This window comes from Wyeomyia smithii, chromosome 2 (genome assembly GCF_029784165.1).
Source record: "Wyeomyia smithii strain HCP4-BCI-WySm-NY-G18 chromosome 2, ASM2978416v1, whole genome shotgun sequence".
In the NCBI taxonomy this organism is placed as follows: domain Eukaryota; kingdom Metazoa; phylum Arthropoda; class Insecta; order Diptera; family Culicidae; genus Wyeomyia; species Wyeomyia smithii.
Genome location: NC_073695.1, coordinates 88009084 through 88034219, shown reverse-complemented (window position 1 = coordinate 88034219; position 25136 = coordinate 88009084). Strand labels below are relative to the sequence as shown.

The window sequence follows — 25136 nt, the reverse complement described above, 5'->3', positions numbered from 1 at the left end:
GGTAAGCCTGCCAGGAGAAGAAAATTCAGGCGGTTAAATTGGCTGAAAGGAGTTATATACTTTAGATTTTTTTTATCCTGTCTTGTATTATCTAAAGAATAGCCAAACGAGCAGGGAGTTGGTAATAAGTTGGTTCATGATGGCCATTACAATTGACATAACGAGAGTTTTCATTTTATTTCACACGAAAAGGACACATTTTTGTGAACTGTATGTTGACCCATCGCCGTATCAACACAGAGTTGTTGTTTTCTTTAAAATTCTCTCTTTACTCCAACATTGTACATAACATGTAGTTTTGTTTGAATCCTGACTTAATAACCTCTTTGAGATTGAAATACAACAAATTATTCACCATGGAAGTTCTAGTTTTTTTTATTTTCATGAGAATAATTTGGGTAGGGACTATGCATCACCAACTGATTGAAATTTCCCGGCTCCATTTGAGGATAACGAAATAAATGACGCTTTAAAAAAAATCCTTTTTTGCATAGTTTGGTCAGTAACCAACGACAGAAGAAGCAACTCCAACTAACGACGGGTTGACTAACGGCAAGCACCGGCTTTATTTCCAGTCAGAAAACTCAAAGCGGTGGAATAAACCCAGACCAATTGGATTATAACGGTGTGACCCCAGCTCTGCAACTTCCAACATTAGCTTCTAATTTAGCTAAGCCTAAATCTTTTTAAGGTGAATTTTGCCATGATGAAGCTCATTATGGCGCTTTCTATGCCGTTTTATTTTCGGGTATTTATAATTTGGAAATTTAATATAATTATTTTCAGTTTTGAAAGAGCATATTATAAACTATAAATTAACATAGAAAATATGAGTAAAAACTGAAAAAGTTCCAAGTAAATCAAGGCATAACTAATAAAAATATAATTAGATTTCAGGGTTGATATTTGTTGACACTCTTGACTGAAAGTGAAAATAGTATCCATACACGTTATTTTTTTACAATCCTTTCAGAGTTCTCCTTTCCCGCTTTTTGCATGGAAGTGAACCGTCAAACACCTCATTATATTTCATGCGATGGAAGCAAGACAACAAAATCAGTTTGTCACTTAACGAAGATTGTCAAGGCATCGGTCAGTATGAGTGAAAAAGTGTTTCGGAGAGATTCATTTTGGTTGAGTGGACTGTTTGTTTTTCTTTTTCGCTTTGAAGTGAAGATCATTTGGTTGGATTTGTCGTCAAATTTTATTCCGTAACCGCGAACGATGCGCGCGATCTATTTCATCTGAGTATAACAGCACGTTACTAGGACAAAAATCTAGTGTATCTGAAAGAGTGCTGCGATCATTGGAAGTGAAAATTGAAAATGATTGGCTGTAATTTTCGAAGAATTTTGCTGGGAAAAAGGATTTTTATCAGCACTGATTAGAATACTACTTCGGCAGTCTTGTGTTTATCTGTTGACTTTTTTATCGTCACAAATCAATACAGTTTCGAAAACTGAACAAACTGAACTATATACAATAAATGTATTAAACACTGTAACAATCATTAAAATCATTTATGATTTATCGTCTTTAGTTGAGAATTTTTTTTTAATTTTTAAATGTTTATATAAGCAATTATGTTGATCATTTTTCAATATGTTTGAAATAGTTTAAAATGGAATTATAAATCAACCAATAATTCTTCTGATTGCTTCAACTCGCAACAGCGCAAAATGTGCAGTATATAAGGCGTCCTCTTATGGAAGCTTTTTCCTCCATCGCTAAATGGCAGAGTAGGTAGATAAAAAATAACTTCTACAATCGATTCTTGCCAGAAATTTGGCTGAACTCCTGCCAAGGGGCGAAACCTTTTACACTAGATGCAACAAGTCCTTGAATGTATTTGTAACTCAAACAGGTTGTAATAATAAATAATTCATTCCTTTCGATCTATACTTGTTGACGAGGGAGATAAAATACAGAGGCAGAGCAACTGTTCAATGTTCGATACTATTTTCAAGCAGGCAACCTAGTTCAACAGAGTTCACCTTCACTTTAATGATTCTGACCTCCCCGTGGTTGTTCGAACAATTTATAACAGTAAGAATTGGATGGCACATTTACTGCTGGAATGCAGTTCGTTTGAGTGAATAAAACGATAATCACCAGTGAGCAATTCTACTGATGAAGTTGTACACTGAATTACATCATCAAATAAACGTGTTTGCCTTGAAATCAACACATAGTTTCTTCGGTAGAAGCAATAACCAGCCATAAATTGAAACAAATTTGAATACGCTAACCTGCATACCAAGAGATATATCCACAAACTCGACCGAACCCAGACTTGACGAACAGTTGAAGCAAATAGCTATTTTTATCGACTGCTACCGGACAAAGCAAAAACAAAAAAAAAAAATCTTTCCCAGCCGGGCGCCACGAAAGTAACCACCAAAGAAGTGGTGAGTTTTTCTACCATGCGCCCTTATGCTGCTGCCAGCCCACAAACCGGTGGAGAAGAGACACACGCCGGATGTACCATGTTCTATCCGGTGCTAATAAAAATGTAAAGTACCTAAGCGAGAGTAAAATTGAAAACTCATCTCCTGTGCAATAAATTTGCAATTCAGTAAGGTCATTCGTTCGGTGAAGCCCTCTCACCCTAACGAGCTGAGGCTGCACTTCAAGCCATTCCTTACCCACAACCGTTACGAATACTTATGCTTGAGCCCGTTGGTTCTTACCCTTTGGCTCTCCGATGACCCGGCGCTAAGTACTGCAGAGTGCAGCAGCTGTGGATTAGGTGGTTTTCAATAGAACACACACTCATAACAAACTGCGGGGAAAAGATTCAACCGAGCATTCATTAGGAGGGAAGATGGGTTGAGTAGCTCCACAGCAGCTCCAGAGAATATCAGCAGTATCGTCCGTTGAAGCAGCAGCAGAGAATAAAAACTTCAATTAGCTGATATTAATGGGCTGTCTCCTGTCAGCCTGTCATGAACTCTAATTTAGCAGCTCTGGGCGGAAATAATTCACAATTTGTGAAATTGCTTCACACCCTAATTTGATATAGAATAAAACTGTGAGTATATCCTTCTATGAGCAATTTTAAAGTTTGAAGTTTTTTCGTTATTTTACTGTAGGGAAATAAATTGTAGATGCTTCGTGTTTCCGTAAACGAGCTTCCTTCATTCCCCATTTTCTTGCGGATAAGGTCTCATATTGTTACGTGTTATGGAACTACATTTTTCAACCAGTAAAGCGATAATAATTTTTTCCATACGTGTCCACTTTATCCCCGAAAACCTGTTTTTGAAAAAGCTCAAGAAAACTTTGAAAAATACGATTATTCATCTCAGCCCATATATTCATCTCATACAATATGAAAACACAATTGAAAACAGGAAAAACGTATATTTTCTTCTTGAACCAATCTGCTAATCCATGGAATAGATTCTTCTTAGTTCACTTTAGATTCCTCAAAAAGTAGAAACCTCAAAAATTTACTTTAAAACTACTAATTTGATATTATAGTCGGGCATCTGCAGTCGAAAACTCATTTAATTCAATCACCTACCTCAGAAAACAAAATCCGCTCATTGTTCTATACGGCTACAACGGGACTCGTTCAGCAGCCAACCAAAGTTTTTTCAATCACTAGCGGACCACTTTAACCAATAAACAAAATCACTCACTACACTAGGAAACTATAATCTTTGAAATGTTAACCTCAAATTCCCAAAACCAAGCTTGACTTAGCAGAATTATATGAGATGAATTTCATCTGTTTTCACTGCGTTAAAGAAAATCAAAAGTTGCCAAATCAGTTTCTGTTAATACGAAAAAATCATACTGGAAATGTTGAATTATTCCGACATAATTGACATAAATCTACAGCACTGTTGTGGTTACCTAGGTTACCAATTTTGCACGTAAACAACTACAACAGATATCTAGGGAACCTAGTACGACGGGCTGCGGCTACGCTCATTCATGATAACGTGATTCATTCATGATTTACAGCCACGTGAGATGAATAATTGAGCAGTGATTCAAGTTTTGAGATGGATATGGAAGCGTTGTGAAAAGCGTTGTGGTTTGTTTTACAAAACTTAGGATAAATCTAGCTAATTTTACTTAACATACAATGCTGAACGATTCCAAAAGAGCACATAAGCATATTTAGTTTACTTGTTCAATGATTTCGGGAAAATTTGATGTTTAATCCGTGCATTCTTCGTGAATATCGGCTTAATGGGATGATTAATGGAGCTGCTCCGATCTCTACTTATTTATTGAATCAACCGTTAAAAGCTCAGTTTGTTGAGCGCGATCGACTCATGGTTGTAGTGTTTATCTGTGAAGAAAATTGAGAAATGGCTCAGGGTGTCCGTTTTATCACCCCTTTCGCTATCAGAACTCATGCGTATAGGTTGAATGTTTGTGAAGTTAAAGAAATTCGAATGTAAAATTATTGCAGGGATCACTTCATCAATCGGATTTAAACAAAGTGGTCTCTAATTTCTTAACGTAGAATTACGTCTTACGGCGAAAAAAGGGTGTAATGTGAAAAACCAAAAAAAAATTGTCCATTTCCAAATGTTTTAAACTCAGTCAGTTCTCAAAGGATCTACTTTATTCCTACAGCAATCGATGGAAAAAATGCGAAAAATTGTGATTTTGTGACGGTAACTATTCTACTGTTGAAAAATGTATAGCCGCTTAGCTTTGAAATATCAACCGAAATACTCAGCGTCAGTCTTAATCAAATTGAACAATCAATCTTCCCTGTAACAGCCAACCCTAATTCATACAAACGATTTTACTGTTGTTGCTGTTTTGCTCGCTCAAGTGCATCGGAAGTATAATTCTCGGAAGTCGCGTACAATAGCTAGCAGGCTTAAATTGATAGCGAACTTATTCTTTCCAGTGGGTTAGTGCTAACCTGCCCATGAGAAAAAAAAAGATATTGCGATTTACGACGCAAGTATGAAAGAGATGCCAGATAATTGTTTACGAACTAAGCCCATGTGGTGGTGCGCTGAAACTGACAAATTTTACGGTGCGCTTCGGTGCGCCAGTTCAATACTTGCTCAAAATCAACCGAATAAATAAGGATTTGACAGCAGACAGATTGGCTCAAGCTCAAAATTAGGCTTTGGTAATAAAGAAATTCGCTATACGTTTTCATTGTCTATCCTAAGGGAAAGTCCTGCAGAGGAACTCGGTGAACCGCACTGGCTATCTAAGATCATTTTCATAGCGCTATATTTTGGATCTCCCGTCCGTGTGGGAAGCATCGCATTAAAGCATGTCTTTAACACTGCTGAACATATCTGGACATGTTTGATCTGGTGCGTTCGTTTTCAGCCTATTGATCACTGCTAAAAGTTAGTTGTGCAAATGTTCACGTGTCATCGGCGAATGGCAAACCGCAATGACGATGAGTTAAACAAACTTGCTGGTGTCACTTTTGTGACATGCAACTTTTTAGCGCCACAATATTGTTCAATTGCAGTAGTTATCATTTTTCTGCCACTGGACAAAACATTGCTAATAGTGATAAGAAGAATTGTTTTCAAAACCAAATTCATTTCCACCAACACTGTCTTACATCGTTAAATAAATGATTTCGGGGCGCTAAAAAGTACCATCGGTATTGATATACTTGAGTAGCATCCGACAAGTCTGTTATTTTCTGGTCATTTCGCATTACCGTATATGACGCGGGATTGTTCCCCTTTTTCTTATTATTTCTGGCCGCATTCTTCTCTTATTCATTATCAAACGATTTTCCCGAGTCGTTACGTTGCTTGAAACTGGCGGGTTATCTGTGTTGCATACAGGGATGGTATTCTACGCGATTTTTCGGGACTCGTAAGTAATCTACGTAGAAAACTGTATTCTACGTTTTCTACGGTAGAAAACCTCTTGTAAGTAGAAAACACTCAAACACTCAAAAATTATGTCTCGAAGTATGAGTCATTTAATGCCATTCGCTGCGCTGATTAGGTGTATTTAAGTACCGGGAGAATTAATATAACAAAAAAAAAAAAAAAACACGAAGAAGCAAGAAAGTGTTATTACTTTGTGATTATGGTGAAACAAGCAACGATAAAGACACTCAAAATAGCAAACAAAGTTTTCACTCAATAATTTCAACCGTAATTCACGGTTCAACAACAAATTTGTTGTCATCCAAAAATGCCAATGAAAGCAAAATCGCATAATAAACGTCACATACAAAATCAGTGCAACCGCAAAGGCGCATCTAAGGCCTGATTTCTACAGAACTATGCTATCGCTGTCAAATCTCATATATTTAGAGCGTACCCAACATCTCAACGATTCATGGATCCCCTGGCATATATAAAAAAGCCCAAATATCTCTAAAATAAGTAAAATTTGACGCATTTTCGTAAAAAGTGGAACAACTTATAAACTGAGTAACTCCGTAAATACGCATAATTGAGAAACAAGGCGTTTTAAAAATTGAGTGATTGTTTCTCACTTTTTGGGTACAGTATTACTCAGTTTTAAGTTAGGTAATTACTCATTTTTTGGGTTCTGAATTAATACTTAATTTAATTTACAAATTTATATGAAGTTTCGAAGATAAAATTTAACTTACCTGGGTTGTTGTTTGAACTGGCTAGAAAACCCTAGAATATTTGGCAAACGGGAGGTATTTCTAATCCGAAAACTTATGAAACACATCAAAAACAAATTCAATCGATGGAGATTAAAAGCAACGATTTTCAATGTCAAATTCGTTCTCAATTCACACAAAATAATCATCACAATTAAAAATAAATATTATTTTCAAACCTTAATTTCGTTTATTCTTCATGTAATTCACCACAAAAATCTCTCGGCAGGTTTACTCGTAGAATACTCGTTTTTGGTTAGGTATTCTACCAGAGGTATTCTATGTAGAAAACTCGTCGAAAACTGCATGAGGTTTTCTACTTGACATCACTGGTTACATATTGCTAAATGGCGCTCTCGCAGATCTCTAATTACCATAACCCTAGTCGAGAGAAGCAAAAAAGTGCTGCCCTAAAGCTCGAAATAGCTGCCCTAGAAGGATTATAACTTTCGAACCATTACTGCGAATTTTTGTGCCCCGTTACCAAAACACGTCAACTCACGTGAGATTTCCAATGGTAATTGCTCACCGGGCTCGTCGCTTCAACGTTATGTTCACAAGAAAACTTATTTAGGCCTTTGAAAAAATTTTAGTGGCTGGGGGCACCAAAATTCACAGGAATTGCTAAAAACCTATAATTTTTCATTTTTATTAGTTTGAGCTTTAGGACCACACCTGTGTTGACCAGTGTAATTCACAGATTTCTAATTAACATAATAAACGTGCTCGATGATCAAAACACGATCGCATTCAGTGAGAAGCAGTTCAATTTTAGGGACTTTCATCATCTTTTTATTGCTATTTATTATTAATGTTTATTATTAATGTTGAATTGCGCGAACATATTTTATGATTTGCAAGGTTTAAAATTCAACATTGCTTCAAGAACTTGTTTGTGACTCAAAGAAGGGCTAATTGTGATTTTTATTTGGCAGGAGGAATGAAATAATTTACTTCGAGCTAGTGTATTTCATAAAAGCTCCTGTTTAGCTTCGGACCCAGCGCGCTTGACTAGCTCTCCTGGCAAGTCTAAGCTTGGCTGTTTTTTTTTTCAGTGGCATCTTAACGATATGTTTGTAAACAATTACACAGTTGGCGAGAAACTCATGTGCGCGAGGTACAACGTTCATCTGTATACCTACAAACAGTGTGCGATGCAGTCCATCGTTCTGATGTAGAGCTACGTCTCTCAGAAAGTTCCACTTCAAAATGAAAATATAAAAACTACACTGGAAAAAATAGGTTTAATTTCAAATACTCATAAGCCTGCTAGTTTTCAACGGATGTCCTTCACTTTTGCAGCAATCGATTGGAAAATCATTCATGCATTCGTTCAACTGCATATAACTGCAGTTTGATTATTCGAAGTATTGCCCTTTTAAAATAGTCAAGCCTTGTTTTAACGCAAGTTTCGATCTCTAACTGGTCGCTTAGTGTTTGCTTTCACTATCACGATGCACAAAATATTACATCCAGTTAGCCAGGAAAGCATTCTTTTGGCTGTGCGAGAGCTCGCTTCTGCTCAAACTAATCATTTTACGAGTGTATGGTGTGAAGGACGGTCCCAACTTGTAGCAGCTAGTGGCAATAGTGGTAGCGGCAGCTGTGACGGTAACAGTAATGGGAGCGACAGCGACCGCGGTAGCGAATATCAGCTGCGCACAGTGCAACGTTCCATAGGCAGAATTAAAAAAAGTGAAATTTTCCTTAAACCAATTCTATATGTTGATATTTTATAGGTGAAGAAAAAAAAATATGTTGATATTTTAAAACATATTTGAGACATATTGTAATGATATTAAAAACCTCTTAAGTTATGGAACGCCTTTATTCTGAAGTGGTTCGAGCTATTTAAATGACACGTTATTTTAAAAATATCTTCTTGGATATCAAATTATTTTATTTTATACTCTATATCTTTTCAAGAAAAACCAAAATGTCAATGGTAGAGGCATGCCACTACTACTTCTTCTTGTAGCGCATGTGAAAGTCAAAGGCTTCTTGGTCATGTTTATTTATACTAAAAAAATACATTTGCAAAACTACAATTACAAAAATACAGTTTCGATATAAAATCGATCGATCGATGAGCAATAACATCGGTTCCTCATTTTGCTGCATAGTACGTATTTTGTGTGTGAAGCATCGTAGAATTTCCCAGTATGAATGATATGTAAATGCTCCGCAACTTTAAAATGTATGCAAATAGAAGTAATGGGAAATTGAATTAGAATAGAAATGAAACCTCATTGTGGTAGCGTTAGTCACTTTTTCGTCACCTAAAATTTTCCAAAATATGCTTTTCAAGCCTCTACCATTTTATGCTTTTGTACAAAGAATTTAGCGTTTGAGACATTTTTGCGATTACGTAGTAGACATTCGTCATTTATGCAATTAGAGCTACTAATCAGTACTAAACATTTTTTGTGTAACACTAATTGTCAGAATGCACAGAGACGCAATTAGCATCATATCCGGTTTCAAATGGAACAACAACTGTCCTTTTAAGGACAAATCAAATTATTGATTGAAGATTTAATATTTTCTCGTTTTACGGTAGAATTAAGAATGATATAGTATCTGCATTAGGGTGTCCCAAAAAAAATCGATGTTGAAAAAGTCAAGGTTCTCAGCCCTAAATTGAATGATAATGTTATTTAGAGCATTTTCGTTTTCAGGTTGCTCAAACGTGATTTATGAAAAAATGACTTTTTCAAGCTACAAAACCACCCTTTTGCACTTTTTTCAAATCTGTTCGATTCCAAAATTTTTTCATATATTTTTTTATTTTTTGTGGGGTTGTTTTTGAATATTTTGCATGGTTTGGTTCAGTATCGGATTGAATTATTTGACTCACAGAGCCCATTGAACATCACAAAAAAGCGAATTTTTCTCATAACTTTTAGATAAAACCCTCTAAAACACTCTTTTTTTATCAAAAACTGAAATTCGGGGGGCTCAGATATTGGCGTTTGTACATGTGATGGAAAATTATGCATTTTGTCAAAATTGCCACTAAGGCGACATCCGTACATTACGTAACGAAAAAAACCCAAATTTTGGACCCCCACCCCCGTATATGTAAAGAAACGTAGCGCCAACACCTACCCCCCATAAAAAATACGTAAGGCTGCAGAAGGATTTTCTTGATAGATATGCTCGTTTTTGGAGAGTCTCTCCAGAAATTTTTCGTTACGTAACGCTGGTCTTACCTCCCCCTCTCTCCTGTGTAACAAATTGTAACGCTCAAAGAAACCTCCCTCCCCCCTATGACCGTTACGTAATTGATGGGAGCGGCCTTTTATAGTTCTACTTCAACCTTTCGGTCGAGGCTTTTTACGCAACCCTACTCTTTTTTCATGTTCCTTCATTCCTTCAGCTACGTCGCGCTGCTTGTTTTTTCGTCAGTCCTCTTCGTACGAATTTAAGATAATAATAAAAGTTTCCTTATTATACTGGTAGCAGTTCTTTCATTGTTACATTCAGGCTTGTAAACGGTCAGCATTTTCATTTAACTCCGTTATCTAGCGTGCGTCACAGTAGGTTTTCACTCGTAAATGTAAAAAAACCGTCACCTCTCACACAAAGGACAGGATGGTGATTTGACACTCAAAGAGATGCACATTGTCATTCGTTTGTCGATGTTGTTTTGGCCTATTTCTGTACCTTTCGTTCTATTTATGTTGAGAAATATTATTACGAGATCAATGATATGGGTAATTTCCAAAATCTCTGAACACAACGTGCGTGATTCTCATTTCTAGAAAAATGATAAAATACGTTTTAGGAAAAAAACGTCGTGGTAACGAGCACTCGTTTGACATGTTTGTTCAAGAATGTATTAGGAAAGTGAGCCTTTCCGCCGTCTGAGAAAAAAAAAGACGATTATCGCAGTGAAAAGATGTTGTACCGTGACCATTTACAAGGCTGGTCACATCGCTCTTCTGTTCAATCTAATTTTCAAGTTAACCCTCTAGTGCCCAGTGCCGCATTTTGACGGTCCTCAGTTAATCCTCTGGGAAGCTTCAAGCAATACTTTAAAAATGTTTATAAAAATTCATAGTGATTTTTTAGAAGTCCATCTGAAAATTAACTTGGGCACTAGAGAGTTAATTTGTCTTGTTATGACAAAAAAGGCAAAGTCAATGGAAAGACAAATTCCTGTTCATTCCGTGCTGGTCTTTAGTTCGCAGCAGGTCAAATTCAGCGTGTGCTGAGTAGGGGAAATTATGTGTGTTGGTGCTGGAGTGCCTGTCGATCTGGCCCGATTTGCTGCAGAAGTGCTGAAATTGACGGGGAACGCTGCAAGAGATAATAATAAACCGAGAAACATCCAGCATTATCTGGAGTTTGTAATCCGCAACAACAAAGAATTGAACAAGCTTTTATCAGGTATCACTATTTCGAAGGAGGTGTTCTGACGAATATCTAAGTTATTCTGCTTTCAAAAAAAAAACGGGAAAAAGGGCATAATCCGAATAATTCCCAGCTTTGTAAAAATTAAAACCGATCGGTTTTTCAGGGACGACCGCATATTTTTAATTATAACAGTAAAAATGACCTTTTACTTCTAATTAAAATTTAAAATTTGACATAACATTTTCATCATTTCACCCACTCTCTACTTACAACTGTGTTCGAGCAACCTTCAAAAGTATTTTCGAATGGCTTCATGTCAACTAGGTAACATTATTTACATTTTCACTTTAGTAGACAACCTTTTCCAGATTTTGCTCCACTATTCATTACATCAAATAGTCGGCATTGACATGTTCCTTTCGTAGACTGTTAGATATCGTAACCGAAGGCATCTATTAAAATATTCCCTATTTCAGTTTACATTACACCGGCCGATGTAGTTTTGATGAAAGGTCATACATCAACTACCAGAACTGTTGAACACGGTTCAGTGAATAATTTTACAGACTACTCACGTCAAGCACAGTCGCACTCGTCGCTTCTATCCATGTACGCCTCCGGGTGAATCTAAGCTTTATATGCAGGTTATGGGGGCAGTTCCTGTCTTTTTTCTTTCCAGAAGCATGGATTTCATACGTTTTCCCTTCATTACAGTGGAAAACAGATTGAAAGTAACTCAACAATTTTCACACAATAACGAGCAAGCACAAAACAAATCATACTAATGGTATTTTTTCTTCTCGGCTTCTCGTTCTCTTTCGCACAGGCTAGCGCTAGAACGGAGAGGATTGAGGACGCGCATCACTCGGTACGTGTGTATGTGTTCTGCAGCTACGATGATGAGGTGGATGCCGCTGGCTGTTTTCTGGTAATCACCATCATCGCCATCGTCGTAGTCGTCGTCGCCTACATCATCTTCGAGACCCAAAAGAGGACAGCGAAAGCTCGACATTTCCCGAGCGGTAGGATTCCCTCACCCTTCCACGCTCTTCGCTGCGCGCTTATACGTACCTTCAGCTATAGATGTGTGTGGTTTGTTGAAATGGTTCATCGTGGGATACCCGAAACCGAAGCTTTGTCCGGATTTGAAACTTAGCACCGTTTTGAGTTTTTTTGTCCGAGAAAGAATTATTGCTTGTTAGAGTGTCGGTTGCTGATCCGGGACAAGCGACGACGAAAAGAAGAAATTAACATGAAGGCCAACCACCGCTGGGGAATTGCGATCCGGTAACTGCGGCCGGACCGGCAAACTTCGAGAGCAATTCAAGGAAGGAGAAATTAAGGATCAAGTGCTACTAGTCAAGTGTTTGGTCGAGCGTGGGCTGGTTCGGGGCTGCAACCGCAATGGATTCGTGAGCCATATGGCGTAGAAGCCGACAGAAATGCTTTCGAAATGGGTGATTAATCATCGCAGCAGTGCCACTTAGTAGTGCATGGAAGCGAGCGAGCTTTTTGGATTTCGAACCGAACTCAAAAGTGTGGAAGTGAACGATTTTCCTGCTACATAAATAATAATCACACGCGGCATGGTTTAGGAATTTCCCTCCATTTAAGGTTGATGTGAACCACCTAGCGGAACTTTTTTTCTAACGATAACAGTTTTCGGTGCAATGGTTTGAAAGCCATCCAATATTCCGACGCTGAGGATGAAACGATGTGAAATTGTGTGAAGATGTAGACTTGATAGAAATCTTGGAAATTTGCAGCTCTCATGATTTTCCATCTGCTTAGGCCGGAACTCGGTATGATTACTGCGGTGAGGAAACAACAAAAAAGCGATTAAGTGAACGTAAAGCCGATTCTGGTGTCCGTGGTGCTCCTTTGCAGTCATGAAGCAGTCGCAGGAAATTGTATAATTTTAGCGAAAATGCCTTTGGTTAGCTAGGTCTTTGTAGCCGTTAATGTATAAAGGAGAAAAGTATCACAGCGAGAAGGATAATAATAATAATAAAAGTCTAATCTGTAGAGAAGAGGAAAATCATAACGCTAGTCGCGACTGGATTTATTTTCAACGAACGGTGAAACAACGGGAAAGGTTTATTTTTCCAATCCTCTTTAGGGACGGCTTCGAATAAGGAGAAACGATTCAAACGACTGATTTTAGAACCTCTCCAAAGGAGTGTTCTAACCATTACTGTAACGTTCCGGGTACATTCATTGGGGACCATTGAAAAATTCCACCAAATAGTATGGCTTCGGTCGCCGCTTGGTTGCCCTTTGCACGGGCGGCGGCCATCGGGTGGGTCCCCATTGCATCCCACCCACTACCAGCACCACCGGTGTTCAAAGATCGGCTCCGGTCGGAAGATGAGAAACTTATCATCAATGTGTCCGGACGGCGATTCGAAACCTGGCGAACGACCGTCGAAAAATACCCGGACACACTGCTCGGATCGAACGAGCGGGACTTTTTCTACGATGAAGACACTAAAGAGTACTTTTTCGACCGTGATCCGGACATCTTTAGGCACATATTAAATTACTATCGCACCGGAAAACTACACTACCCTCGGCATGAGTGTCTGCTCAGCTACGACGAAGAGTTGGCGTTCTTCGGCATCATGCCAGATGTGATCGGAGACTGCTGCTATGAAGACTATCGAGACCGGAAGCGAGAAAATGCCGAACGACTGATGGACGACAAACTGTCGGAGAATAGTGATAATAATCTGCAACAGCTAACCAACATCAGACAACGGATGTGGCGAGCATTCGAGAATCCGCATACTTCCACTGCCGCCCTCGTGTTCTACTACGTAACGGGCTTTTTCATTGCTGTATCTGTGATGGCCAACGTCGTGGAGACGGTGCCCTGTGGGTTGCGGCCGGGCCGCGCCGGGACACTGTCCTGCGGTGAACGGTACAAGATTGTCTTCTTCTGTTTGGACACGGCCTGTGTAATGATATTCACCGCTGAGTATCTGCTCCGGTTGTTTGCCGCTCCGAATCGGTGCAAATTCATGCGAAGTGTAATGAGTGTCATCGATGTGGTGGCCATCATGCCGTACTATATCGGTCTCGGTATTACCGATAACGACGACGTATCCGGCGCGTTTGTGACGCTTCGGGTGTTCCGTGTGTTCCGAATTTTCAAATTCTCCCGTCACTCGCAGGGTCTGCGAATTCTTGGCTACACGCTAAAGTCCTGCGCCTCCGAACTGGGCTTCCTAGTGTTCTCGCTGGCGATGGCCATCATCATCTTCGCCACCGTCATGTTCTACGCCGAGAAGAACGTGGACGGTACGAACTTCACTTCTATCCCAGCGGCATTTTGGTATACAATTGTCACAATGACAACGTTAGGGTGAGTACGATGCAACTATTCGTAATTCGTAAAACAGTGTAATCAATTCCGGCCGACCGACCCGGCAAAGAGCAAAAAATATTATCTATACTCTCTTCATTTTTAAACAGTTTTGTACACGCGAAGCAAAACACGGTTCAAACTAGTACAAATGTCGACCATAAAACCAGTAATTACGTCATTTTTCCCCTTTCTCGGAGCCAGACGGAGATGCTAGTTCGCTGCCATGGCTTCATTTAACCAGCTGCCGCGAGAGCACGGCTTGGTCCACTCGGGGGAAGTAATTATCGTTAATGGAAAACATACCACAAAGCGCCGTAATATCCAATGATTTATTCTCTTAGGGAAATTGAAATCGCTCTGGGCGCTGGGAAGAAAGGAAAAACTGTCGGAGTTGCGGAGTCGTTTTTCTTCTCCAAAAAGGTTAATGAGTCGGTGGCAGACGATCGACGGCCAGCCGTGCAACATACACGGAAAAGGGTCGGCGGCGTGACCGTCATTTCAGGTACGATGTGTCAATCGAGTTCACGAGTAAATACAATTAATTACTGCTCGTTTCTCGACGACAGCAGTGACTAAGCAGCTGCCGCTCGGTTGGTGGCGAGATGGCATGAAATGCCTAACTTTTTAGACCCACCAAAGGAACGCAACAGCGGACCGAAAACAAATAACGGGTAGGAATGACTAACAATGTTGCAAGCTGTACCAAATTAGTCACCTTCATTTGTTCGGGTTACCCGGCCGTTTGTTTCTGTCTGTAACAGATTTGACATTAGTCAATTTTGATGAATTGTGACCGTTATCAAAGCAATTTTTCTTTTCAAGCATCTTGAAGTCTAAATATGTGCAATGTTTTTCTTCTTCATAATGGGTAGGGGATGCATTTTATTGTTATTGCTATTTTCTAAAAATGCACTTCGAGTATTGCAATACTTGAGTATTTCAAGTATTGCTTTTTCGATTTTATCAAGGCCAAAAAAAATTAAATGTGGATTTTACGAAAACGTGAATTTAGCAAAATGATAAAAAATTAATTTTTTGTGTTGGATTCAATTTAAATTTATGATATTTTGAGTAAAATGATGCACTTTTATGGTTTAAGGGGATATAAGTTCAAGATATAAATGAATAAACAAGAAAAGGTTAATTTATGATATTTTTCTCCATTGCATTTTCACGAACTTTCCCTCGGCTATTATACATGCAATATCAATATGATTTGTACTGTCCATTCTTTAGCATAGTTAGCAGAGTCTAATGCTTGTTTATGTAAAATTGTAGAACTGCTTGATTTTATTTTTTTTAAATCCAAGCACTAGTTGTTAACAGACCTTTTTTTCTCAACTGCTCTAATAATAGGTAATTTTTATTTCAAAGTTAATTAAATACGTATTCCACGATTCATTTTTCTCAAAATTATGACACAAATTATTTGTAACAGATATGACACTCAAAAATCATCAAATAAATTGAGTTCATAAAACTATACACATGCAAGGACACAAGGCACAAATGAAAATGATGTTTCGAATGCATTTTCTACAACTGGAAGTATATTATTCTTGATTTAAATTTTTTTTAAAGCGTGATAAAAACGAAAAAAAAACATGAGAAAATCAAGCGTGAATTTGGCGAGTAGTGATAAAAACGACTGTTCATAAAAGCGAAAAAGCACTGTATACATTTTTAAACATTTTGTTCATAACAATAGTTCTTTTAGAAATCAAAGAAATAGTTATCGGTTTCCGTTATACTCTACTAAATTTCTTAGTTCTTTTCTTCCATAAAATGTCCGAAAAAGGTGTAAATTTCTTTACTTGAAACAATTTTTTTTACTTATTTTATATTTACCCAGAGAGTATGTAATAATAGTTTAGACCATGCAGCTTTATACTATTTTGTAAGACTTGAGCTATTTTCTTCTTGGCATAAATTCATCGATAGCAGCTGGATTTTTAAGTAGGAAAACAATTTTTATGAAAAGCGTTTTCGATTTTATTTCTTTATCGACATAAGTTCGTAAAATAATTACAGCTTATCGAAACTTCTCCGGCAATTGAATGTGTTCGGTGAGAGGATACCGACTGACTTTAACTCGATCGCACATGCACACAGGGGGTAGACAAAACGATTGAGACAGGCAAAATTAGACCAATTTTTAAATAGCCAGAACTTCACGAAAAATGTAACAATTTTGTTGAAACCGGTTTCATTTTACTAGAAAACTATCCTGGTTAGAAAACCTCACTTAAGAACTTGACGTGACTAATAGACATCGGAAATGTTCCGAATTTTAGGAGTGTGTATCAAAATGTGCATGTTTGCAACGCGTAGTACTTCTCGTTTCTTTTAGGTTTATATGTTTCCAATATTCAAAAATATGTTAATATGTTTCCAAAATTCATTCAGAGTTTATTGGTAACCAAAGGTTGAAAATCTGTCGAAAAACCATCGAGAGTCTTCGGCAAAGTTGTAGGAAATATCGTTACAAAAAACTCCTCTGTGGATTTTTTTCTTCTAACTCTTCTTGTTTAGAGTTACACCATTTCGTAACAGATTAGTCCTTGAAATTTGATATTTGGAATATCTAAAAACTTTCGCATTTAGAAGGCAACAATAATCAGCATATATTTGTATATTATAAGGACACACACCTTTGTAGAAGTTGAGAGAGCTTCTGAGTTATAGACTCAAATAAGCTCAGATTTGTGTTTTTTTTTTCATTCTCCAAGCACTGGTTTTATTAACAAATTATCTTCAGATGATATTTGGTATGCAAAAAGCCTCAAAGAATGACAATCAGCTTTAATCCGTAACTTCGCGACTACACAGATTAGGTTATTGCCAAAAAATATAAAAAATATACCGGGAGGGACAAACGTTTCAATCAATGTCGTAGAGTGACTATGATAGTCATTTTTCCTATGCAGGGTCCGCTTGCTAGTTTTTGTCTAAATATATAGGGTATCGAACGTCTTCGTCAGTGGTTTTCTTCGGCCCCCTTTTGCATAAGATTGCTGCAGAAAAACTACCGAAGAAAACCACTGACAAAGACGTTCGGCACCCTACAAAAATGATATTATTTTTTGTTCGAAATAACTCGGTCTTTGCGAAAGTTATTTTTCACTGATGTGCAAAAATGCTGAATATTGTTGCCTTTTAAATGCTACAGTGCTTTAGGCGGCGTCCATAAATTACGTAACGCTCATAGTGGGGTGAGGGTATCCTTAACCGTTACGATTTGTTACATAGGAGAGGGGGGAGGTAAGATTAACGTTACGTAACGTAAACGTAAAATCGTATCGTAAACGTAACGTAAAAATCTCTGGCGTTACGTAATTTTCATTAGATGGTAGGTGTTGGCGTTACGATTCGTTACATATGGGGGGTGGGGGTCCAAAAATTGTGTTTTTTGCGTAATTATGGATGTCGCCTCAGATATTAAAAAAAATCGACTTTCGAGGACTAGTCTGGTACAAAACGGTGTATCTCTAAAACAAGAAAAGTTAGAAGAAAAAATATGCAGGAAAGTTTTTTGTAACGTTATTATCTACAACTTACCTATAGACTCCATTTTGCTAAAGTATGAGACTGAAAAGTTAGATTTTGTAACGTCTCTAGCGGCAAAGATACAAACTAAAGCTTTCTATTATTTTTGAGGCTTTTTCTATACTTAATATCATTTGTACATAGTACCTATGCCAAAACCTAAATTAATCCACCTAGCGGTGAGACCCAGCCTTTCTCCTTCGAACTTATAATTTGTTGAAATAGATTTACTCCAACACTTAAAAAATACACCTTGATTATTTCTGCTAGATTTGTTATTCATTCTAAACAACAAATTTTTGGTAGCCAACAGCACAACTATACCGAACATTTAAAATTTAACATATCATCGGCTTCGTGCAACACTGGCACAACTCAAAATTTTGCATTTTTGAGTTTTTGATGGCAAACGATGCCAAATACAGTTAAGTTTCATCACACGAAATCCCATTTCGAAAATCACAAATATTCCAGAGTTATGAGTAGAAGTGCCTTTGCTGCACAAATCGAAATTTTTTCATAAAGTTAGTGAAAATAAGGTTTTAACTTGGATAACGTGAGCACGTAATATGTGCATAATAGACCTGAAGGTGTTGAATAAGGATTGGTAATCTTAAACTTAAAAGTTTTCTTGAAAATCGAAAAATAAATTTTTGACGCAAATTTTCAAACACGTTTTTCTCGAAACTATGTTTTTTGAGTTGAGTTGAACTGCCTAATCTGGGTATTTCTATGGCAAAGATGGCGACAGCTTCCGATCAACAGCCTAAAATGACAAATATCATCCAATACGATTTGGGGAAGCGGTATCATACCCTGAGGCCAGAAAACATCTTCAGACGCCATTTTAAATTTCTAGACAGTAGCTTCCGGTTCCTACCAGTCTAAAAGGGACAAACATTACCCAATGTGAGTTTTTCAGTACCCGGGATGATGCTCAGAGACCAGGAATCAACTTCATACTTCATTTTGAAATCCGAATTTGCGACACCTCTTTTTTTTAAATAAGTCGTGTAATCTTTGAAAGAAGAGATTTTCAATATTTTTACAATTTAACACATAATGGATAGAATAAAAGTCCGATTACACTGGTCAACACAAGTGTTGCCCCGAAAGTCAAACTAAGAAAAAATGAAAAATTATAGCTTTTCCTGTGAATTTTTTTTCTTTCTAGGGCAACTATTATGAGCACTAGAGCAGCATTTTTTAGATTTTGTCAACCTGTGTTATAATCAAATTAAATGGGTACCAATAAAGCAACTAAACCTTCAATTTAAAACTAAGATTGTTGAAATCAGTGATGCTATCTTTGGCAAAACGAGTGAATTTGATAAAGTTTTCTGAACACGTTTCTTTTCATAACTTTCGAACTACATGTTCAATCATCATGAAATTCGTTATTTAGGGGTTTTAAAGATTCATTCATTTGATACCTATTTTGTTCAAATCGGTTGTGTAGTTTCTAAGATAATGGAGTTTCATAACTTTTAAATTTTGATACATAACAGACAAAGTTACAGTCCGATAATAATAAAATTCAATGGGGTTTAATCAGGCAACTAGACCTTTCTACTGCAACTTATTTTGTGAAAATCGATCCATTCATCTCTGAGAAAAGTGGGTGAGTTCAAACAGTCTTAGAAACATGTTTCTTGTCATAGCCTGATTTCACATTATTATACATAACGGACAAAGTTAAAGTCGAATAACAATAAAATTCAATAGGGTCTTATGAGGCAACACGTCCTTCCATATGACACTAATTTTGTGAAAATCGATCCAGCCATCTCTGAGAAAAATGAGTGAGTTTAAACAGTGTTTGAAACACGTTTCTTTGCTTAACTTTTGTACTACATGTCCAATCATTATAAAATTATTTTACAAATGGTTCAAAAAACAAGCCCGTTCTTTTGATACCAATTTTGTTCAAATCGGTTTTGTAGTTTCTGAGATAATGAAGTTTTGTGAGTTTTACATTTTGATACATAACCTCGAAACTAAGAATCCGATTACAATGAAATTCAATAGACTCTTATCGGGCAACTAGATCTTTCATTTGCAATTAGTTTCATGAAAATCGGTCCAGCCATCTCTGAGAAAATCGAGTGAGATTGGGAGACCGTTACATACATACACACACACACACATACAGAAAATGCTCAGCTCGTCGAACTAAGTCGATTGATATACGAGATTTGAGACTATCGCTCTCATAAATTCTACTGTTTGTTAGGCCCTTCTTAGCCAAAGTGTTCTCGTTCTTATTGCCCAATATCGAACATTGTGAAGAGATCCCCAGAAAGGTAATCTGAAAAGATTAATAGTTGAGCTATCTTGGATGCAATTGTTTGCAATCCAGTACCTTTACCGACTGAAGGCCATAATCCAAAAAACGGCCGGCTCCAGTCTTCAGCAGATCCCTTCGACTGTACACGTGACACGGTTGTTCCTTACTTGCGCCGGTCGGTGGAGTCATAGTTGCCCATAAGGCACTATGACTGCTTACCCTAGCCATGACCTTACTGCTTCGGCATAGACCACTATGAGACCACATAGGCGACCATGGACAAGGATAGCGGCTGGAAGGGGGACTCAATTAAGTAAAGATGAATCCTTCGATAACGAAAGAGACGGGTGCGGAGAGGTTACCAAATCCCTTTGCACAAGATGCCATCCAGCGGTCTCCGCAGAAGAAGGCGGAGACGGATGCGGCGAAGCCTGGAGGTGGAAAAACGGCGAGTCCGTCCATGTCCACACCAGACATCTTGGTAGACGGTCCCTCACCAGTCAAGGCCGTCGAAAGATGTATGGACGCGCGACCAAGAGTGGCGGCGTTGACTGAACAACTCACGGCCATAATCGAGTTCTCGGCGAAGAGGCGGAATAAAGCTGGTGACCTGAAGCAGAGCCTCCTCCTGCTTCGAAGCACCATTGATGAAGCCAGAAAAGAGCACGAAGAACTCGTAGCTCAGGTGAAGGCGGCCGAGAAAGCGCCTAGGACCAGGAGGGCGACTGCATCCAAAGAGGTGCAGACAGACGCCCCCTCGTTTGCGGTGGTTTGCTCTACGGGGCAGGTCGCTAAGCGAACGAGGCAGTCCCCGGGGGAAGCCAACATTAGTTACTTCTTAGTAAATACCATGCACCGGTCCATGTTGTAATAAATAGAAATCAAATTCCTATATTGCAATTCGAATGAAGAAAAAATTCGTATGATCCAATGCACAATGGTCCAGAAACCAAATTTAGAGGGAAATTTGGGAAAAGAGCTCTATAACAACATTCTAGAGAAAAACTTTTTTCTGCAAAGTTGTTACATATTTTAAAGCGCATATGGGTTATTCCATGTCAAGTGTCCGAGGAAATGCATCGACCATCTCCGATTTCGACCAAAATTTGTGAGTCGATGTATTTTGAGCCGGAACTTATAAGTACAAAGTGTTGTACTGATTGGTGGACCCGTCGGCCAATGGGACTGCCTCCACTTTTTGCGAATTTAGCAAAACTCCTTTTTTATTTTGTGAATATCTCGGGACTCTGAAGAGCAACAGGTGATATTGACATATCATTTTGGAAGGTTTTAGATGTAGAATCGAACTACGTGTTCAATTTTTTTCTGCAGTGTTGCCAACATTGCATTTTTTTCGATTCAAAACCTAATTTGCAGTTTCCTCAAAATACCCCCCTTCGATTTTGATTTTGACCACGCCAATGTGTTTAGCAGACGATTTTACATAGGAATCACTTATCAGTAAAAAACCAAATGTAGCGTTCCAGAGATACAGCATTTTAAAAATTGCAAGATTTCGGATTTTGTCTACGCATGAAAGCGCTTCTACATAAATTGCTGCAATCTTAATGGTATCCTAGCAGGCGTTTGTGTAATCGAAGAGATGGCTAATGTCCACGGTCCATACAATTTTTTAGAATTTATACGGGCAGTTGTCCACGGAAGGAGAGGGGGGGTCAAAATCGTTAAAAATCTTGCCACGTGGTATGTGGATGGCCCCTAATCGAACTGTAACTTCGTCTGTAATGTACCGAATTATGAAAATCACGAAACTTCATTATCTCAGAAAGAGCACAACCGATTTGAACAATATTGATATCAGATGAACGGGCTAGTTAAGGGTTAACTGCTGAATTATGATTGAACACGTGGTTTCAAAGTTTGGCTGCCCTATACGTTCCCATTTCGTTTGATTATAATCGAACTAAGCAACCGTTATGTATTAAATTGTAAATAAAACAACGAAATTCTATTATCGCAAAGATTACACGACTTATTTGAACATAACTAGTGTCATACGAACGAGTCATCTCTCAAACTAACAAACTTCATAACAATTTGATATGTGGTTCAAAAGTTGTGGAAAGAAAAAAATTCAAAGGCTATTTGAAACTATACCTGCTTTGATCAATATATGTGGCCTCAATATAATTTAAATGTAGTATCGTACCATTTGATTGTTTCCGGTATCGCTCGTGATTGATTTGTTCGAAATTAAGAGTCATTTCTTTTATTTCGCTATTTCTTGAGCATTTACATTACGTCAATTTTCATATTTTATACTTCTATTACAGCATCAATATTTTAGAACCCAAAAAGTGAAAACACATTTATTGGATTGAAGCGTTCATGTAAATCTATTTTTACAAATAATAAGTTTGAATGAGAAAGGCTGGGTCTGACCGCTAGGTGGATTAATTTAGGTTTGTATTTCAAGTTTCATCTCAAAACTGTCTTCGAACGACTTTTAAAGCCTTTTAAGAGAAACAATTTGCAATGCTGACATCGTAAATATCTCAATTTTTGCCTTTCTCCTAGAAAGGTATAGCAATCACTTGCAAAACCGAAAGTATAAAAGTGCTCCAAAGGGCCGAATGGCATATATCACTCCACTCAGCTCGACGAGCTGATCATTTTCTGTATGTGTGTATATATATATATATATATATATATATATATATATATATATATATATATATATATATATATATATATATATATATATATATATATATATATATATATATATATATATATATATATATATATATATATATATATATATATATATATATATATGTGTGTGTGTGTGTGTGTGTATGTGTATGTGCAGATATTTATTCTCACTCACTTTCTTAGAGATGGCTGGACCGATTTTCATGAAATCAATTGCAAATGAAAGTTCTAGTTGCCCCATAAGACCCTATTGAATTTCTTTGTGATCAGATTTTTAGTTTCGAGGTTATGTATCAAAATGTAAAAATCATGAAATATCATTATATCAAAAACTACACAACCGATTTGAACAAAATTGATTTCAATTGAACAGGCTACCTGAAATACCTTAAAATTTTGAATTTTATGAACATTGAACTCGTGGTTCAAAAGCTACAAAAAGAAACGTGTTTTGGAGATTATTTAATCTCACTCATGTTTCTCAGAGATGGCTGAACTGATTCTCATAAAATCAGTGTCAAATGGAAGTTCCAGTTGCCCCATAAGACCCTATTGATTTGTTTTGCAATCGGACTATTACTTTGCCTGTTATGTTTGAAATTGTGAAATCCAACTATGAAAAGGAACATATTCCTAAGACTACTTGGACTCACTCAATTTTCTCAGAGATGGCTGACCCAATTTCCACAAAATTAGTGTAAAATTAAAAGTCTAGCTGTCTTATAACACCCTATTGAATTTTACTGTAATCGGACTGTAACTTCGTCTGCAATATACCGAAATGTGAAAATCACGAAACTTCATTATCTCAGAAACTACACAACCGATTTGATTAATATTATTATCAGATGAGCGGGCTAGTTAAGGGTTAACTGATGAATTATGATTGAACACGTGGTTTAAAATTTTGGCTGCCCTATACGTTCCCATTTCATTTGATTAAAATCGAGCTTAAGCAACCGTTATGTATTAAATTGTTTATAAAACAACGAAAGTCTATTATTCTCAAAGATTACATGACTTATTTGAACATAACTAGTGCCATACGAACGAGTCATCTCTCAAACTAACAAATAAAAAACTTCATAACAATTTGATATGTGGCTCAAAAGTTATGGAAAGAGAAGAAATTCGAAGTCTATTGAAAGCTATACCTGCTTTGATTGATATATGTGGTCTCAACATAATTTAAATGTGGTATCGTACTATTTGAACGTTCCAAATTCATTGATTCCTTGCAATGTGTTTAAAGTCTGCAAATGCACGACGAATCGGCCATAGGATATAATCAAAGTCAAATAACAAATCGTTTAAAATGATTGGTTTTATCGAAATGACAACAACCTCGACTTTTGGCTTCTGTACATCGCCTTAATTCTAAATAAATTCATATTGGGTGGTATTCGGTCATTTTCAGCAGATTTTCTGGCATCAATCTGACACAGGAAATACCTATATTGGGTGGTATTTAGGTGTTTTGGTTGTTTTCCAGAAACTAAAATCGGTCGTCTTTAAATTCAAAATGGTGTCCAGGGTCAATGTTTGGTTTCTATGCATTATCTCGATTCCGATCCATATTGAGTATTATTTGGTCATTTTCGACTGTTTCTTGGAAGTTGCCATTTAGCAATTCAAAATGGTGCATGAGGTCAATTGTTAGCTCCTTGCATCATTCTGGTTCCAGAGATAGGGTAACCGCTCCTATATTCATCTCAGTACCTATATTCATCTCATCACGCCTCGTTGATCAAATTATCATCAAATTTTACCGTATTTTCAACGTAAAATTTTCAGCCACTTGAGAAAATCGTGAAGCAAATAGATTTACTTTCAAAATTTTTTAGAAATTTGACGGTAAATTGAACAAATGAGAGATATAAGATGAATATAGGTGCACCAAGCTGTTGAGATGCATAATGGAGCGATTACCCTACTCATACTGGATAGCATTTGTTTATTTCAGGCTGTTTTTCACAAACCGGAAGTCGCCATCTTGGATTTCAAAATGGTATTTAAAATAATTTCTGGCCTCTGAGCGTCATTCTGGTTGAAGAAACACCCATATTTGGTGTTATTCGATCATTTTCGGCTGTTTCCCAGGAACCGGAAGTCGCCAACCTAGAATCCAAAATGGGGTTTGTAGTCGATTTCAGCTGCTGTGTATCATTCTAGATTGGGAGATACTCATGTTAAACGGAAATCGTCCATTTTTGGATGTTTTCCTGAAACCAGAAGTTGCCATCCTTCAATTCATAATGGTGTCTGAGGTAAATTCTTCTTGCTACTTGCAACATTCTGGCTCC

The 25136-nt window shown here is 37.4% G+C and overlaps 1 protein-coding gene across 11 annotated transcripts in view; it reads left to right on the top strand.

Annotated features, from left to right (window-relative positions):
- Positions 1-25136, top strand: part of LOC129725472 (potassium voltage-gated channel protein Shal) — a 520683-nt gene that overhangs the window by 374334 nt on the left and 121213 nt on the right. For all 11 annotated transcript variants that reach the window (XR_008728092.1, XM_055681351.1, XM_055681350.1 and 8 more), the window contains one exon: positions 11784-14321. Coding sequence is in view for 10 of the 11 variants with exons in the window: in XM_055681351.1 (XP_055537326.1) it covers positions 13207-14321 (1115 nt within the window). In the remaining variant the exon portion in view is untranslated. The remainder of the gene's footprint in view (positions 1-11783; positions 14322-25136) is intronic.